This window comes from Convolutriloba macropyga, chromosome 10 (genome assembly GCF_964194025.1).
Source record: "Convolutriloba macropyga chromosome 10, txConMacr16.3, whole genome shotgun sequence".
Taxonomy (NCBI): domain Eukaryota; kingdom Metazoa; phylum Xenacoelomorpha; order Acoela; family Convolutidae; genus Convolutriloba; species Convolutriloba macropyga.
Genome location: NC_134477.1, coordinates 1,079,750 through 1,099,679, shown reverse-complemented (window position 1 = coordinate 1,099,679; position 19,930 = coordinate 1,079,750). Strand labels below are relative to the sequence as shown.

Here is a 19,930-nt window from a genome sequence, read left to right as displayed (position 1 = left end):
TTTGTAAACTGAACATACTGAACGATTTTCATATCTAAAAACAGGCTGGCGACCTAATGGATGGCTACACTCAAATTACTCTAACGTTTAAAAACCAAACAAACCAAAGATTTCTGAAAAACTTATTTTATTAATTATTGCGTGATCAGGACTATGGAAATCAAAAGGCTATTGTCTCCGCAGAGAACATTACAGTTTTGACAGTTGTCAGAAAGTTTCTAGCAGAGTGTGTTTTTTCCAGCTGTGTGTCTGGATGGCTGTGTACATGGGGAGTGTGTGAATCCAGACGAGTGCCAGTGTCAGGATGGATTCAGAGGGGACGACTGTTCCAGTTGTTAGTATCCAAACAGTCGCAGGAAATGGATTTGGCCACATCGCAATGCTTTTTTAGTTCCAAATGTTACATTGCAGACAAAACCTCTCATATAACAGCAAAATAGGACAGAAGAGTGGATAGACGAGGGGTGTGATTTTGTGACTGATGAGTTTTCTACTTCGAAGGGACTGCAACTAATGCTAATGTCTCTTACCTAACACTTTAAAACCTCTTTCATATACCGGAGACCAGATTTGGCAAATTGTCTAGCGACAAACGTAAGAAATGTAAGTTTTTGATCATTACTTTTAGATAAAAATGGCAAAAACCTTCACATTTTTGACCGGTGAGGTGTTTGTTGGTCGCTTTTTAAACACAAGAAGAATTACTTCTGGAACCGCATTTTCGAGGTATTTCTAACATATGAACCGACAGTTTTTGCCGAAAGTTCTAAGAAAGAACTTTGCAGATCCAAAATTTCTGAAAAAGTTGTTTTGTAACCTCCAAATTGAGGAATGACGTCAGGTGGCTTTAAACATGATTACTTTGAGTTGGGCTAGTTTGGACAAATAAGCTAATTTTCCGATGATACTTAAAACATTTTAAGTTCTTTAACTTTTTCACAAGAATTGACCTTTGGCACAATTTTATGTCCAAAAGCTCAGGCCAAACTGGATGCATTATACCGGAAACGATTAGTCAGAATGAGAGAACTGATTGTTCACAACGTAAGAAAGAGTATCCTATGCAATAAGTTACTCGTCTATTACTACAATCAATATGAGAAAATAGAGTCAACATTTTGTCAAGAACTGTCAGGAAAATTTCTTATTTTATTTTGATATGATCTTCAAAAAGTTTAGCATGAATTGCTGGTGTTTCAAGTTCTTGGCAAGATTCTTCCACTTTTACAAGAGATTTCAAGATCATGCATGTCTTATCAAGGTCAGGTTTTGATTCACAGGAACCGATCACAAACCTTGATAGGCAAAAGCAATCTCGCAATCGTTTATCAATGATCAAAAACGTTACGTAATAAATAAAGTGGTGATTTAATAAAATTTCGTCTTTGAGATAGACAGTTGTCGAAGGCTCAGAACACTCTACACTTATCTTCCTAATTGATGGATTTATATGGAATCACGCGTTGTCTCACAATATGAGAAAGTCTTAATTTCTATGCCTTGACTGAATTGGCAGTCGTTACAACCCACCACAAAATTATTGACAAATGCCGAAGTTTCGGAATTTTAAGATCAATTTACGATACTACGGTATAAAAATTTCTAGAAGTTTTTTTTTCAGCCAGACAGGAGTATTAAATTGACAAGCTTCTTAAAAAATAAGGAAAAATATAAGAAAATGGATTTTTTTAGCAGTGATTTGGTGATAAGTTTTTATATATTCCAAAATACTCCTAGTCAAAACTGTTTTTTTTTGAGAAAGATTATATTATTTTTAGATTATAAAAGCGTGTAAGATTTACGGTATCAAAACATCGAATGGTTTGCTTTTTGTCCCCGCATCTTTCCCTATTTGCTCGATTTTACTAAACAGCGTGATTTTGATTAAAATTGAGCATTTTTAATAAGGATTCTTTGAAGTGCGTTTAAAACCCTTTTTCAAGCACTTACCAAAAGCTTTATATGTAACCTCTCAAAAAAAATGGTACCAAATTGTATTTAGAAGATTTTCTTCATCAACTGCTGAAAATAGTATTTGACTATTTCTGCAGGGAGGAGATACAGCACGGCAAAAACTGAGTTTTGCGATACAAAAAATTTGAAAACAAAGCTAACCAAAAATCTTAATGTAAATTGTGACCTTTTCCTCGGCTAATGGAAAGCTGACTTAACTCTGAGAAACAAAGATAGTAAACGATTGATATTATTGAGAAAAATTATATCTCTTTATTGCACAATAATATTATTGTGATCGTTTCGAAGAAACATCAAGAAAGTTTTCTTTATTAAAGTTTCAATGAACGAAAGAAGAACTTACCTGACGTAATTTATTGCCGTGTCGATAAATAATGGCCAAAAAAACTAAACTCAATTCTAATTTTGTTTTGGCGCTATCATTATTTTTTTGACCTATCAATCATATGTCAGAAGTAAATTCTCCAAGCAACAGAAACCTGATTCTAACAACCACCAAACTCCAACTAATGACCTCGATTGTACCCAAGACATTTAGGATTCTCATGAAATGTTGATGAAAATAGAAAATCACCTCCGGGATTCGGAGTTAAGATCTATTCACATGCCAATCATGAAAAAAATTTTTAGCTACTATTAATTTTCTCTGTATATTTTCGCATAGATAACTACTATAAACACAAGCTAATTTTTGTATATTTTCAGTTCAAAATTTAATTTAAAATTCAACTTTTTGAATTATTTGACCCGTGTTACCGACCACGAAAATGGAGTCCAGACCAGCTGCAGACAGACAATTTTTAGATCTACAGAATGCAGAATCAGCTATTGCGTGGATTATGTCTTTTGTGGCGAAATGCCGCGCACAGAAGAAAGAGGACAAGGTCAACACCGATGGTACTGTACAGGATCTACAGGTAACCAATCTCTTCCTTAGTTTGTGCGGGCAAGATGCAATTATTAAATTTAGGAGCCTAATGAATCCTAGGAATTTGATAGACACTCCGTATAAAGACATCAGATTGGCGATTCGAAATTATATTTCTCCTAAAGAGAGAGTAGTAACGGCAAAAACCGCTAAACTTCTGTCCGTAATACAAGGTGTAGAGAGTCAGACGACAACTTCCTAGCATGTGTTAGAGAAGAAGCACGCTATTGTGACTTCGAAAAACTGAAAACAGCGGCCAACACCGAAGAGGAGTTGGTAAAAATTAAGTTTATCTCAGGTTTGAGGGACCCTGAAGCAAAACTTAGACTATTAGACGGCATTAAAGCAAAACCATCAATGTCGGTTACTGAAATGACCGAGAGCTTACAGTTCAGAAGTCAAGCAATGGCTTTTGCAAGTTCTTCATCAGGTAACAAACCCTTTACTGTGAGAGAAGTAGTTGGGTTCAACTTCAGAAAGACCTTTCGGAAACCAAATGAAAAAAATATGGCTAATGGAAGCAACAACATGTGCACTAGGTGTGGAGATAAACCACACTCTAGTAGACCCTGTCCAGCGCTAAGTAAACAATGGAACACCTGTGAAAAGGTGGGAAACTTCTCAAAAATGTGTAGAAGCAAATCCCAACGCAATTCAGGTAAGTACAATAAACAGAATAACTTGAGAAGAAGAAAATGTTCGGAGATGGGGATGTTTTACACTAAAGAACAAATCTGTAGCATGTCTGTGACATGGGAATATATCTCAATAAATAACTGCAGTGTAAAAATGCAGGTAGACGCAGTTGCAGTTAGCACTGTGATATCATCAAAAAATATGGACTGAGCTTGGTAAACCTCAGTTGGATGGTAAGATAAGACATCTCGAAGTCATCAATTAACGCTTCTAGGATCATTTAATTGCGACGTTGAGCGGAACGGAAGCAGTCTCACTCAAAAACAACTAGCAGTTGTGCAGTCTGATAAAGACTTTGGACTACTTGGTAGTGACCTTCTACCCAAGCACGGTGTGAACAACATCACAGCCGAGCACCTACCTGCTGAGAAGGGTTACAAAACCCATGTGAAGCTGATACCGGGAACACAGCCAATGTACTGCAAAGCCAGAAAAATACCTCTACCTCTTCAAGACAAGGTCACAGGGAAGCTGGAACAACTGGTCAGACAAGGCATCCTTAAATCGGTACAGCCAGGAGAAGTCATTAATGCATCTCTAGTGGTGTGGCGGAGAAGAGTGGAGAACTGACACTTTGCGTGGACTTGAAAGTGCACATCAATGGCAAGGTCATGGATGAGGACTACCCAATACCAGACATAGAGACGATCTTCCACACACTACATGTGACCTCATACTTCGGTAAAATTGACCTCTCAGATGCCTACTATCAACTTGATCTTGACGAAGAGGCAAAAGATATATGCAAAATCAACACATCTCAGGGACTGTTCGTGATGTGCCGACTACATCAGGGATTGAAAAACTCTTCTTAAATCTTCCAGAATTGCATGGAATCAACACTCAAAGGAATCAAAGGTGTTGTGATCTTTCAGGTTGATGTATTTGTGTATGGAACTACCAAGGAGCAGTCCGACAAAAAAATGCTAGCAGTCAAGAGTCGACTACGTGAGAAAAAATTTAATTTTAATGAGAAAAAATCTAACTCAAAACCAGCGTTAGCTTTTTGGGATACTTCATTTCAAAGCAGGAAATGAAAAAATAAAAAATGCAAAAGCAACAACTAACAACAAACATCTCGAATCGTTTGTTGAGCTAGCTAATTTTTACGGAAGAATGATTTCTGATTTTGCAACAAAAATGCTACCTTTAAATAACATGAGAAATAGCGATTTCTCTTTGGGCAAAATGCAAACAGAAGCCTTTGAAGACATAAAAAATGAATTATGTGCTAACCCACTACTACAGCAATACAGTCTCCAAAAAGAAGCAACATTACTACTGACGCCTCTGAAAAAACCATTGGCGGGGTTCCTTCGCAAGAAGGACATCCAGTCATATTTGCATCAAGAAAATAGACTACAGCGGACCAAAACTACTCGAACATAGAGCGGGAAGCCTTGGCAATTGCTTTTGTGGTCGCAAGACTCAAGCAATTCCTTCTTGGAAGAACATTTACCCTACAGACTGACCACAAACCACTCAAATATCTCTTTGCACCAGACGAGGAGATCCGGAAGACAGCAGCAGCGAGAATCACAAGATGAGCAATAGCTCTAATGGGTTTCGACTATGAGTTGAAGTACACACTAGGAGAGCAGATACCCCATGCAGATGCTTTGAGCAGAATGGATTTTAACGAAGATGAATCGGACAACGATCGAGTGCGCTTCGCAATAAATAACATCTACTTCGCCCAGAGTGATTTGGTGACCCAAAATGAAATCAAAACTGAACTTGGAACAAACAGATTTTTCCAGGACATAATAAAACGAATCGAAAGCGGCAATTGAAAACAAGGCTCAGAAGCGGAAAAAGGATTCGAACAACAGAAAGATGCACTTACTTTACCTGATGGAATCATCTTCAGAGGTGCTGTTGCTTTCAATCCACCCAACTACGACACTTGGTTTTGGCAAAAGCGCATGAGAAACATCCCGGGAAGAATGCAACTGAGGTATCAGTCAGAATGATAGCTTGGTGGCCTGGCTTTACCCAAGACGTTCAACACTTTGTTAGTAAATGTAAGAATTGTCAACTGAACACGCCTAGTCTGGGAAAAACAGCCTCTACGTGGCCAGAAGCCGACGTTTGGGAGCGGCTCCACATGGACTGGGGTTATCTTAAGGACCAAGGCAATATCTTAGTAATTGTTGACGCGGGTTCTGGTTGGATAGAAGCTTTAACCGCGGGAAATAGAACGTCAGAAACGGTTAAGATATAACTTAGTCAAATCTTTGCAGGATTCGTAATACCAAAAATTTTAGTATCTGATAATGGTCCTGAACTTAAAGTGGTGACCTTAAAAAGTGGTGCGAATCACTGCGAATTAGGAAAATGGAATCAACCGTCTATCATCCAAGAGCCATTGGACTACCAGAAAGAGCAGTTCAGACAGTGAAGCGGGCGCTTCATGCGTGGAGTCCAAACTTAATGCGTCATTTGGAGCATTCCTGCAAAGGGCACTGATGACACATCGCAACACTTTAAATACGAGGGGCAAAACTCCAGTTGAACACTTGTTGGGTTGGGACGCAGAGTGAGACTACCAGCAATAGAAGATTTCGACTTGTGCGAACCCATTCTATTCAAGGCCAAACGAAAAGAAAAGACAGTTCCTGCTACCTTCATCATCAGGAAGAGGTTGAACACATCTTTCATACAGCCCGAAAACTCAGCGCGGACTATTCTAGTGAGCGACAACCAAAATGCGAGACTAGACGAGGACAATGTGATAACTGAACCCGCAGTGGAGGAGACCATATCTCAATCAGAACAACAACTTCCATGTGGGACCCTCACTTGAAGATGAGGCTTCTGCAGCCACATCATCTGCAGAGCACCAACAACCCGAAACCTCAGAGCCTTCGCGAATATCAACGAGAAACAGAAAACAACCCAACAGATTTGGAGGACCTATACCCACAAACTTGCTTAAAAAAGGAGGGAGGATTTGATGATTTCAAAGAAACATCAAGAAACTTAGAAGTTTTTTATTAAAGTTTCAAAGAACGAAAGAAGAACTTACCTGACGAACTTTATTGGTGTGTCGATAAGAAATGGCCACAAAAATAAACTCAGTTCTAGTTTATGTTTTGGCGCTATCATTCTTATTGACCTATCAATCATATGTCAGAAGTAAATTCTCCCACCAACAGAAACCTAATTCTATCATAAAAAATATTGAACTCGATTGTACCCAAGCCATATATAATTCTCATGAAATATTGATGAATATAGAAAATTACCTCCGGGATTCGGAGTTAAGATCTATTCACATGCCAATCATGTAAAATATTTTTATCTAACCTAATCTTCTCTGTACGTTTTCGCATAGATAACTGCTATAAATACAAGCTAATTTTCGCATATTTTCAGCTCAACATTTAATTTAAAATTAAACTGATTGAATTCTTTGACCCGTTTTACCGACACCACGACAATGATTGTTTCTAATATTTAACAATTTTGAATTGACGGGAGATTTTGCGACTAAAAGCGTCATCGATTTTATTACGGTGACGTTCCATTTCTGAGAAACAGAGATGTTAAGCCGATACGATACTTTAAGAACCATTACGACTCTTTCTTGTGCAGAGAAGGAGCCGCTCTATTTCTTCGAAATATATAAATTAAACACTTACTAACTAAGCATAAACTAATTAAACATAAACTTACTATTTCTGAGATATAATTATATCGAAGAAACATGAGATTTTGAGATTAAATGCGTCATATCTTTGATTAAGGGGATTGCATCATCGTTCATGAAAAAGAGAGGTTACACAAAGTGCGCAGTGTATGCAGAAACGTGTGCTTTGGAATTGTGTATTTGCCGCATCTGTGTGAGCAATGAGAATAATGCTGTAATTTTACTGAAAACTATTTATGTTGCACAATTGTGAGTTTTGAGAGAAACGGCTTCACATTATCGCACAATAAAAACCTCTTTCTGAGATATACCAATGATGAAGAGATTAAAGATTTTGAGATTAACTGAGTCACGTGTTGAGCAAGTAGAATGCGCCATATAGGGGAGCCAAAGATTGTGCAAACGCATGAAACTTTAACCAAAACGGCGTAACCTTCTCAAACGTTGAGTAATTCTCATTTCCAAGAATTCGGGATCTCAATTTCTTTTCCTTTATTGCCAACAGCAGACACTCCAAACTTAACAAAACGATTAGTGCATTTCATTCAAATTGCTCAAAATCCAGTTTTTTACACTATGTTGCGTTTAAAGCCAGCGTGCGTGTAAAATTTAAATCAACTTTTAAAATCATTTTTTCTTCAGATTAATTTAAGCCTTGTGAAAGGTAAGGAGCAGCTTAAAGTGAATTTCAACGGGAACTAGTCAATCACTGTGTATAACTACTGCTGACAAGAATTGGCTCATTTCGCTCAAATTTCATTTTTGATTAGGGAAAAAATATATATTAAGGATCTTTGCTCTCTGGCAGGAATCAGTTCTACCTTAAGGATCAGTTTTCTGTGAGTTATTTTTGCAGACTATTAACTTGAATAGAACTTATTAATTGCCACCAATTTGATCAAATTGATCTATTTTCGATAACATTTTCTGTAAGTTAAGAGCCGAAAATCATATATTGGAAAAAAATTTTTAGCCTACTGTTTTAATTTAGGAGAGTAGTTTTACAGCGAATGTCAAATCGTTTAAAAGTGCCATGATTCTTAGATATGGATACTGAAGGCATTTGCGCCATAATTAATTTTTTTTGAAAAATGCGGCTAAGGATCTGCTAAGGTTTCTTCCATCTGCTCCATCATATAAAGGCATGGCAACAAATAAAATTTTTTAGCTCATTTGTTGTGTGTACTTCAATTCAAATCACCCAGATGGACCTTGTAATTCTTTGTTCACGCTGAGGAAAATCCGATATCACTTTTAGTTTCATGCATAAATCCGGAGTCAAACTATGTGTGGAGTGAAAATCCTCCGCGCTTTTAGGAATAAATTAGAGCCCGAGAAAATCTTGGAGGGGAGTTAGAAAACTTTTCAGAGTGAAAATTTTACAATGTCTTTTTCTTGTTGTAACATAATAGAAAAGTCTGATTAAGCATGTTCCGTCTTGTACGGTCTGGACAACTGACATTTGAGCTCTCGGGTCGAGAGGTCAACGCTAAAAATCACTAAGATTTGTGAGAATTGCGGTGAATGCGGTGAAAAGTTATAAAATTTGCGACTTTTAGCGTTAAATGCGGTGAAAAAATATTCACTGCTAAGAATCGCAAATCTTACAAAAATTCACCGTTAAGTTAACCAATTACTTTCAGCGCAGAAAATATTGCAAAGATGTAAGAACAGCGGTGAAAACAAGTAGTTCACTGCTAAAATTAACAAATCTTACAAACATTCACGGCTAAATTTTTCAAATATCGTCACCGCAGAAAATATTTCAAAAAATGTAGTACAAGCCGTCAATGCGTTGAGAGCGGTAAAAATAAAATTCACCACTAAAAAACGCAAAACCTTAAAATTTTCACCGCTAAGCTAGTACAGTTTTCCAGAAATAAATTTACAAGAAGTATCTTAGAACTAACCGACGCAGTGGAATAAGAAGCTGTGGAGATTCAGGAGGCGAGAAGTTCAAAGATTCCTTTTTGTAAGAATCGCTGTGATTGCGGTGAAAATAAAAATTTCACCCTTAAAAACAGCGATTAATACAAAAATTTCACCGCTTTCACACCATTCATCGCTAAGAGATGTGAGCGATTTGCGGTGAAAAATATTTCAATTCACAGCTATTCATCGCAATTTTTTCATTACTTATTCGATAAAACCTCGACCCGGGCCTAAATATCAGGCTTGGAAAATCCTGCCCTAAGGCCGTCAAAATTATACCCGGGTCGAGGTTTGGTGGTGAATTTTCGTAAGAAATGCGGTGAAATGCGGTGAAAAAAAATAATTTTCACCGCGTATTTCTTACATCTTTTTGCGGTGAATGCGGTGAATCGCGGTGAATTATTTTTTTTCACCGCGTTCTCAGTATTCTTACAAAAAAGAATCGTCCCTACACGGGTTCGAACCTCTGACCTCCTGCATGCCTTCCAATGCTTATTCCACTGCGCCAACTGTCACTTACTTGTTTGTTAATTCTTGTGAATTTAAATCAGATTGAGTAAACTTTGGAAACCATATGCGGTGAATTTTTGTAAGAAATGCGGTGAAATGTGGTGAATTATTTTTTTTACCGCATCTAGCGGTGAGAAAAAATAATTCACCGCTTGAGAGAAAGCGGTGAATTATTTTTTTTCACCGCATTCACCGCATTCACCGCATTTCTTACATTATTTTGCCGTAATAGTCTATGCGGTGAATTTTTGTAAGAAATGCGGTGAATTTGGTGGTGAATTTTTGTAAGAAATGCGGTGAAAAGCGGTGAATTATTTTTTTTCACCGCATTCACCGCAATCACCGCATTTCTTACGAAAATTCACCGCATTCACCGCATTTCTTACGAAAATTTACCCAAAAACCTCGACCCGGGTAAACAAAAGCAGCGAAAACCACCGACTGGATAAGATATAATGATCATATGTTTTGTGTAGCCTGTGATATCGGGTACTTCGGGAGTGGGTGTGGGAGTGTGTGCGAGTGTGAGAATGGGGCAGATTGTGACCCAGTGAGTGGGGAGTGTACCTGTACCTCTGGCTATATTGGAGACAAGTGTGACACAGAGTGTAGTGAGTGGACACATGGGATGGGGTGTGTGTTGGAGTGCCTCTGCTACAGAAACAACACTCAAATATGTGACAATGAAGATGGAAGGTGTACATGCAAGAGTGGATATCAGGTAAGCTCTAATTAAAACCCCCCGTTGTGGTATGTTTCATCCCGGGTCAACGATCATACAACTTTCTTTGATTTCGTACTAGGTCATATATGATTTGTATGAAATCTTGGTAGTCATGCATGGACCATATATGATTTCCTAGAAGTCATACAGGGATCATAAAAAAAGTTCAAAGACTAAAAACTGTAAAATTTTGATTTTCCATTGAAGTTGAAAAAATTTCTTGGATATCATACAAGGTCATATATGACACATAATACATTGACTGGTGCCACAAATTCTCGTATAATGTAAGCAGAGGACTTAGTAAATTATTATATCGCATTTGCAATCCACATTTGATTTTTTGTGTGCGCTAAAAGAATAACTTTGTAGTTTAAACGTATTCAGAAAACGAATTTGACGTGATATGCAATTTTTTTTTGATTAATTTTTTTTTATAAATGAGCATTTATATGTATAAACTGGCTCCAGAGTATGTCAAAAATTTTGTTATCTGTTTATACTTACTCCTTTATTTTGCGCCAATTTTCAATTGATATTGTACGTTAGGGTCTTTTGGCGGATCACAATGTGATGCCGGGGTATCATATAGGTGACGCCCTACCGAATAAAAACAAAAAAACGTAAACGGTTAAAGATTTTCAAAAAATAGATGTATGATTTTTTGGTATTCGTACTAGGATCATATTTGATTTCTTGGTAATCATAAAAGGACCATATATGATTTCTTTGGTTTCAAACAAGGATCGTACTAAGAAATCAAGTATGGACAGTATGAAATCATATATGATCCTTGTATGAAATCAAAGAAACTTCAAACCGGGATTTGAGGCGAGGAGGGGGTTTGGTCTATAGGTTACATGACATTACGAGCCAGCGCCCCTACCAAATAAATGGGCTAATTTAATCATACTAACTCAATAAGTCCACAAAACGTATCTTAGTATATGTTTAAGGGGCCTCACAGTGTGTGATATGGCGATAAAGCAACGATTGCACTAATTGTTATTTAAAAACTATCTTTTCCGTCTTTCGCCAAAAATCCGGAAAGTAGCGCAATGCTAATTAAAGACAGAGGCTCAAACTCAAATAGGAATTCCTGAGTACGAAACAGCGAATATTTGTTTTCGGGATATTGCATTAAAACTAGATGAATCGCTATATTTATTTTTTTCCATGAATTGATTTATTTGAAAACTGACTTCCGAGACGACAAACTGAAATCGAACTTTCTAAGTACAAAGTTGCTTAAATTATTTTTGGGACATTGTCAGAGACATTCAGATTCCCAAAAAAACCTAAAACAATATATAATATTTTTTTTATAATAACGGCCTGGACAAACATAACAAACCACTATATCCTTACTTTTTGATGATAACTGATTGCTAAAGTATTTAACACAAAGATGAGAGATTTCTGGTTTTCAAATTTTGCGCATATTGAAAAACAGTTTTTTAGTAATCTCACCACATTTCGATCATCTTCAAATGTGTACATGACTTGTAAGACTCTTGCAGGAAGAATGACAAACTCACAAGAATCTCTTAACCCGAAAAATTTATCTTGAAAAAAATATGCCAGGAAAACTTGACGGGATGCATCTTCATGTAAGATTCTGAAAGAATCTTACAAAGTTTCAAAATTTTTACAAAGAACCTTTCAGAAGCAGATGCAAAATTTACTCTGTTGACGGCAACAGATTATTAATAGATCTAGCTTTATAATACATTCACATTATCACATTTTTGGAAATTATGTCGACAAACTCTGTCACGTAACAATGCTTTTCACAAAGGTCTGAGGCCAGGCTTTTTATAGAGAATTTTAGATTCTGTTTTTTTTTACCAGAGTTTTGATATTTAGCTAGAAAACTGCACGATGATTGGTTATGAAAGATCATAGTTGAGCAATCTTGAGTATGAAAAGAACACAATCGATCTGCAAATATTGGGTATGAAAAAAAAAGATCAACCAACAGTGGACATGAAATGAACATGATCGACAAATTTGGGCTATGAATGTGTGAGCAAACTGTTGGTTGTTCTCCGAATGGAGTTCGAGCCACAATTAGTGGTGTCATTGATCATTTTTTAGGAAGAGAGATGACCCCTCTTAATATTCATTAATATTCGATATAAGATCAGTTTGATTGATCAATCCACACATGCCGCAATTGACAGAAAGAAAATTTAATTAAACTAACTTAACGGAATTTTGTTCAATAAACGGACTATCTGGTTTTCAAAGGACCTCTGAACAAGTGTTTTTGGAATGTTTTGCGTTTTAGGGTGCCCTATGTGAAATCCGGTGTCCAGCCAACGAGACAGGGTCAGGGTGTGGACAGAAGTGTCCCTGTCAGAACAGTGGAGTATGTCTGGCAGAGGACAAGGGATGCCAGTGCACTGCTGGATATACAGTCAGTCTAGTATCTTCACTTGATCTAGAAACTGGTTCTCCTAATACGTTATTACTCGATTCTTAGCATATTCATCAGGAATAATTTCAAAATCATTTGATTCAATCAAATGGTTGATTCTAAAATTATTTGTTATTGTCTGGAAGGTACCCACCGTGGCCTGATATACACAATTGGTGCCACAGTTTTGAATCATTAAGCGTGCCAAATCATCAGACAAGAAAAAACTCAGCACATCGATTTGTTGTCTGACAACGTACACAATCAAATCAATATGCAATTAAAAAACCTCTTTTTCGAACCACTAATTTTTTTCACAATTTTTTAAGTTTGAGGTTCAGACACAAATTGCTTTATGATCAGACCCAATCGAGCGCACAACCGTGTGTTCCCAGACCGGAATTACAGGGTCTGGACGGAAGTTCGAGCGCACTACAGTCTGGGCCATGGTCTGGAGTTGGTCTGGTCAGAAGTCAATTTTGTCTGAAAAGTCTGATCATAGGAGTATTCGAGCGCACTTGTGTCTGATCATAAACGGTTTGAGCGCAATTGGGTCTGATCACAAATGTTTTCGAACGCAATTGGGTCTGATCAGTGACCATTTCGAGCGCCTTATTTTTTCAGTTTTTTTGTTTTTTTTTTACTGAGAGATGTTGGCTCTGCCAAGAGGCAACAATAAAGCAGCGTTCTGATCAGAGACTCATCTAAACTCCGACAGCTCTGATCAGAAAAAAGGAGTCCAGTGGATAGGGCCGATCCCCTTCAGAGGTAATTTTGATTAATTGAAGACCACGATGTTTCGTATGGAAAGCTGTGTAAACTCGTCCATTAAGTCAGAAATATACACAAAGCGGTACACTAAATGAAATTGTTCTGAACAGTTGGGTTTCGTTTTCTTTAGCAATACTTCTATAATTGATTTTTCCTTAGATGAATTATACATAGCAAACATCAGTTTTTATGAATTGAATATTTCATAGCAAAATTAAGAGATTTGTCCATAAGTAAAATACTTCTCTGATAGACTATGTCGAGCGCACTTGAGTCTGATCAGAACCACTTTCGTTTCAAGCGCGCTTCAGTCGGATCATAAATGGCTGCAAGCGCAACATGGCCCGACCATAAATGCTTCGAGCGCAACTGGGTCCGATCATAACCTCTTCGAGCGTGCTTGAGTCTGATCATATTTTGACTAAGGTGTGGGCAAGGATCCGATTTTGTCACTTGACCATGGCCTGAAGATGGTCTGATCAGAACGCCTTCGGTCTGAAAAGTAATAGACAGAAAATCAGAGTCTCTCTGTGTCTGGAAGGTCTGATCAGAGGTAACTTGGGTCTGGAAAGTCTGATCATGGTTAATTTTCGTCTGGAATATCTGATCAGAGATTATTTCGGTCTGGAAAGTCTGATCAGAGAAAAACTTGGGTCTGGACCTCAACCTGGGTTGCTATTGTCTGGAAGGAACCCACCGTGGCCCGATATACACGATTGGCGCAACAGTTTTTGAATCATTAAGCCTGCCAAATCATTAGACAAGAAAAACTCAGTAATTCGATTTGTTTTCTGACAACATACACAATCATATAAAAATGCAATAATAAAACCTCTTTCTCGAACCAATATTTTTTTCACAAGTTTTTTAAGTTTGAGGTGCAGAAACTAATTGCTTTATGATCAGACCCAATCGAGCGCACAACCATTTTTGGCTGATTTAGTCGTGCAACTCCACTCTCACCAGATTGTAGAATCAGAGTTACACGTTCTTCCCAACTTGTAATAATATAGTTGTCAGAAATTTCAAACATGAAAGCTTGTGTCGAAAGTGACACAATGGCTTCCACTGCTTAGAATGATGTTACCCTGACTTGAAACAAAGAACATTTCAGTGCTGAACCAGAACATTTCAAGTGTAAAAACTTTATACAATTCTGGAACATTGCATCTCCAGGAAATATTAAGTTTCTTTATGTGCAGTTTTTCATTATGGTTATGTTGAGTTCACGGATTTAGCCCAGGCTAAACTTACCCTGTACAACCTCAAAATTACTCATACCTCTAAATTGAGTCAGTGCAGAGTAATGTAATACCTTTGTAGCTTATAATTGTAATTACTGTAGTTTTTTACACACTATTTAAATTTAAGCTAGTTAGTAGGCGTTTGCCACAAAGCTCATTTAGCTTAGTGATAACGACTTGCTACGCAAATTAAATGTTACAAGAACCCACACTGAAGTTCGAATCGCATATAAATCAAACCTTGTTCGCGGGAGTTAAGCTGAGCATATTATTTTTCGTGCAGTAAATTTTACTCCAAAAATCAAGACTGGCCTGTGTTAATTGGGACATGAACAGAGTACTGGTCATAATAAAAAAACAGAATGTCTCTATATGCATTCAGCGCTGATTTACTCTGCCATCAACTTCCAGGTCAGCACAACGCTCCTTTAAAAATTTCTGGTCTTACAATAAAAAAACCGATTCAGCAACCTCTAACGAAACAAAAATGGCATCAAACTTTCTATTACAAACTTACAAGAACATCTCTGATGAAATCTACTGTATCATTAGAGTTATCAAGTGATGGTAAGCAAGACTTAAAAAGAGACACAACGTTTAAGACTCAACATATGAAAAGACCATGCTCTACCCAAATGAAATGCTGGATTTCAGCTTGACGCAAAAGTGTTTTGCTGGTCATAGAAGTTTTAACATGCACCTTAGGAGTCAGGTATTTCATATAGCGTAGTCAATGGGTACGGCCCCGCAAATTTTTTAAATTTTACGTTGGTTCACGTTAACTTTGACTCAAAAATCAAGACTCGCCATTGTAAATTGGATCATGAACGGAGTACTGGCCATTCTAAAAACCAGAATGTCTCTTTTCTGATTCAGCATTGTTTAACTCAGCCATCAACCTCCGGGTAACTTCTTGTCAGCATCTGATTGAAGGAATTTTTTCAAGTATAATCGTTTTCGCACTTTTTTGGGGCCTTGCACTTTTAGCCATCAATCGTGAAACATTGCATAGACCTGCGTTGTGGAAACATAGACGAGTTTTGCAGTAGTTTGAGCTAATTCGAATTAGTTCGAGGAAGGGAAAAATTTGGCTCGTTTCGTCTAGTAGTGGACATGTTTTTCTGGACCGAACCCTTCATAATATTTACTGAGCGTTTTTTTGACAATGAATCATTACTCTGCTACTGCAACAGAGCACGATTTCAAATAAAAACTTTTAATAGAAACTTTTTATACTGCTTTTTGTCTTAAAATTGGGGATCTTTTCCAATTGTGCCCTTCTCCCCAGCATGTTATGACCCCAGTTACAGAGCATGTGTCATTACATGGTAATTCATTGTGTAAGAAAATGGCTGCAAATAAAATACACTTATTAAGCTGGGCTCACAAACGATAAAAAAGGGGTAAGACAAACAGTCTTTCGCAAACTCAATTCCCTGTCTTTATAGCCACTTATATTGGAATAGGTAAATAAGCATCGTTTTTACATCTGAACGAAGCCGCCATCGTATTAGCTTTGGTAACGTATAGGTATTGGTCACATCGACAAATGTTTAGACGGCAAAGTCTTTTTATGATGCTCTTGACAAGTTTTTTTTTCGATGTCATTATCGTCAATCAATCAACAACCGTCTAAAGAACCTAAAAACACGAATCCAAAAACCAACTTTCTTGATACATATCATGGTATTATTTACTTAAAATTAGGCCTTACGAGCTTTTTCTGATCATTGTACATATATGAGAAAGTTTTTTTTTCATTTTTAAATGCTTTGAAATATTCGGTCTGATTGGCCAGTGTTTGTTCGCTTTCAATCCATTTATTTTTAACAATCGGCGGCAAAAATAAAGGTTAAGAGAGAATAGGTACCAATTTTACAAGCGGGCGATTGAGCGATCCAGTGGACGTGCGCAATAGGGCGTTGCGTGCGACGCTGGATGAACCGTAACGGAGTTAAGTGATCCAAGTAGCAGGGTAGTAACCCCCTGGGTTGGTCTCTTCAACAACCCAAACCAATTAACAGATCTTTAGGTGTTGCTCGGCCGGCGTCTGCTACTTAGAACGTCGATTCAGCGCCGGTACTTACTCTTTAATCAAACGTTTCTGAATAGCGTTAGCACAAGACTGTGCGCGGACGTACTGCTCACGCTGATCAAGCTCATTTAAGCCAAAGACGTACGGAATTGCAGTTGCTTGGTTACCAAGAAGAAAATGATTACTGTTATTGGGCCTAGGTCGAAAGGGTCGGCATTTACGGGCGTTAACGGGCGTGCTTTATGTGCGTATTCCAAACAAAACAAAAAGTAGCGTTCAATACTTCGTCAATGAAGCGACGAGTACCGAGGATGGTTTAAAGTACTCGTGTAAAACAACGTACTAGCCTCTCCCGGATGCTACCTTGACGTTGCGTACTAGGCGGTTTGAACCTCCAGTTAATGATTTTGTGGACAAGTTCAGCGGCGAAGTTGATGGTGTTCCATTTTTCAATACTCTCGCGGAGATCTTTCTCAGCATCAACAAAGTTAGGACCATTATCAGTCTCAATCATGCTAGCTATTCCTAGGCGTGAGGCAAACCGCTCTATTCCCGTTACACATGAAGTAGCGTCCATGGACCGGAGGAGTTCTATATGGACAGCAAGAGTAGTCAAACAAGTGCAAAAGGAATCCCCACCTCTTCTCGGTAGTTCAGCAAACGGTGACGTAAAATGGGCCAAAGTAATCGACACTGCTGTTGGTTTAGGGAAGAGATTGTTATACAAATCTTTCTACTGGGAGTTCAGCTGTGATGGCTTGAGTAGTGGCAGCGCGTGAAGAACGATAGTATGTTTTACACCAGAATCAACTTCGACCAACCGCTTGATGCTGCCAGCCAATTAGATTGGACCGACGAAGAAGGAAATCGCGGCAATACGGATACTTAGCGTATTTGTTTTGCGGGAGATCTTTTTTTCTTTCGGAATTAAAAGAATATCCTGGGAAGAGATAATGAAGATGACTCTCGGCTTCAACAAGCTCAGTGGGATCTATTATACTACCAACGACACTACGATGGATTTCGTGGGAGGGTAACAGCGGAGTATTACGCTGTTATCCGTAGCAACATCTGATAAGAACTGAACCCATGGAAGGGAATTAAATGCAGGGGCAGTTCCTTAGTTGACTTTGTTGCGAATGCGGCCCTTGATATGTTAGTATTATCAATTTCTTTGGTTTCTATACCAAGTTTGATATCAGTTACTACATCACTGCTTGGTTCGAACTAGAATTCCTTGGTTTTTTAGGAATTCCAGGTCCTCCACCCTGCTATTTGATTGCAAAACCTCAGCGGCCATACCAAGAGTACCGGCATCAGCTGCTTTATCACTTGAGGCAACGTGGTTACATTCGCTAGTGAGTTCTAACCTCTGACAAACACGGTTTGCAATAAAAATTGTGTGCTTGGTAGTAGATTCAAACCAGAGCAAGACAGTATTGCTTTCGATCCACATGAAAATCTTGTCGAGATCTACTGTGAGAGCTCGATAGATATCTTGTTTCTTCGAGTGGCCAGTAGCGTTGTCTGTAATAACAGCTTTGGAAATGCCATCACCTTCATAGGTGCTACGTGAGCCTTGACCACCTCACATGGAAGCTCTGCTTGAGGACAAATCGATGTATATACTTGAGCTTGGAGAAAGGGAATGGCACCGAAAACTTCACAAAATATATCCAAATAAATTTAGGTTAAGGCGTTCGAAAGTTGCAGAAAGAGAGCTCTTTGGTATATTTTTATTGACAAGCTAGGGTAGTTCTAGATTCCACTTTAGTAACCCTTCAACAGTGATTTGCGGTAGTTCGTCATCCCAATTCTGCCCGCTGACACTCCACATGTACTTTAGTAACAAGCGAACACCAACAATAAATGACACTACACCGATGCGATCGAAGACCTTAGTCACTGCGCTCAGTAGCAAGCGTTCTGTTAAAGGCTTACTTACTTTAATGAGGTAAACTACAATTAGAAGGTCATTGATGTGATTACAATTCAACCCAAGCACATGCGAAGATTCCGTCTTTGATTACTCATTTACCTTTTGTTCTTTGGATTGAGGTGACCCATCAATTTCATAAGCCAGATTTGGTACATTGCTTAACACTTAGTAAACATAAACCCAAATAAATGGCGAAGACATACAAATTCCTTCAATCTATTGAGATCCCTCTCAGGGGACTCCAATGTTTCCAAGTAATCCGCCATGTTGAAGTTTCCTAGGACGGCTTTGTTCGCCTCCAATTACTGACTGTTATTGTTTCGAGCCGTGCGTTGCAATGTATAAATAGCTCAAGTAGTCAAGTCTTTTGCACCGATTGTGAGGTGCGTGTTTTTATACACCACAACAATTGCGAGTAGTCCACCCCCCGTAAAAAACGCAAAACATGGATTAAGTTCTGGAGCAAGTGGGTAAAGACAGGCCAGTGAGCGAAGATTTTTTCAACGATATACAGCGGAACTTCGCTTTACCATTTAGTACCCTACGCATTCTCCCGGTTTGCTTGGGTTGATTACAAAAAAATATGGTAGGTACCACACCATATCCGACCGCTGCCTAACCATGTGAGCATCAGGAACTGTTAATACGAAATCTTCTTCAAGCTCTTCCCTGATGCTTATGGCAAGATTTTATTCAATTTTGTCCCTCGAGAGGCTCTTTTCTAGGGATTTAAGCAGTTCTAGGGGGAGGGGGAGTCGTTATTCGGGAGCAGGACGTTGTCATCGGCCCACGACATACCGACATTGTATCTTTTGCTATTATAAACAGTTTTTGTTTCCAGTTTTTTCTGCGAGCCAGAATCTATGCGGCTCGGGAGGCCAACCTGCCTATACGTGCCGCACGGTTCCACACAGCACCTTGACCTGTTTTGACAAGCCAGTTCATAATCCGGTCCAATAATAGCTCTGAAACACTTTGCGAACAAATTTGAACTTAACGGAAATAAGGCGCTTAGGGCCAGACCTTTGTGAAAAGGAACAACGAACGGTGAGCACTTTTTGTCGGCTGAAAAGTACTCTTTAATGTCTCCGTAGCTTTATTTTACG

General features: G+C 38.3%; 1 protein-coding gene across 2 annotated transcripts in view; it reads left to right on the top strand.

The window, feature by feature from the left end:
- Positions 1–19,930, top strand: part of LOC142348331 (uncharacterized) — a 74,298-nt gene that overhangs the window by 9,826 nt on the left and 44,542 nt on the right. For both annotated transcript variants that reach the window (XM_075399640.1, XM_075399639.1), the window contains exons 4-6: positions 242–334; positions 10,169–10,413; positions 12,707–12,835. In XM_075399640.1, the coding sequence (XP_075255755.1) occupies positions 242–334; positions 10,169–10,413; positions 12,707–12,835 (467 nt within the window). The remainder of the gene's footprint in view (positions 1–241; positions 335–10,168; positions 10,414–12,706; positions 12,836–19,930) is intronic.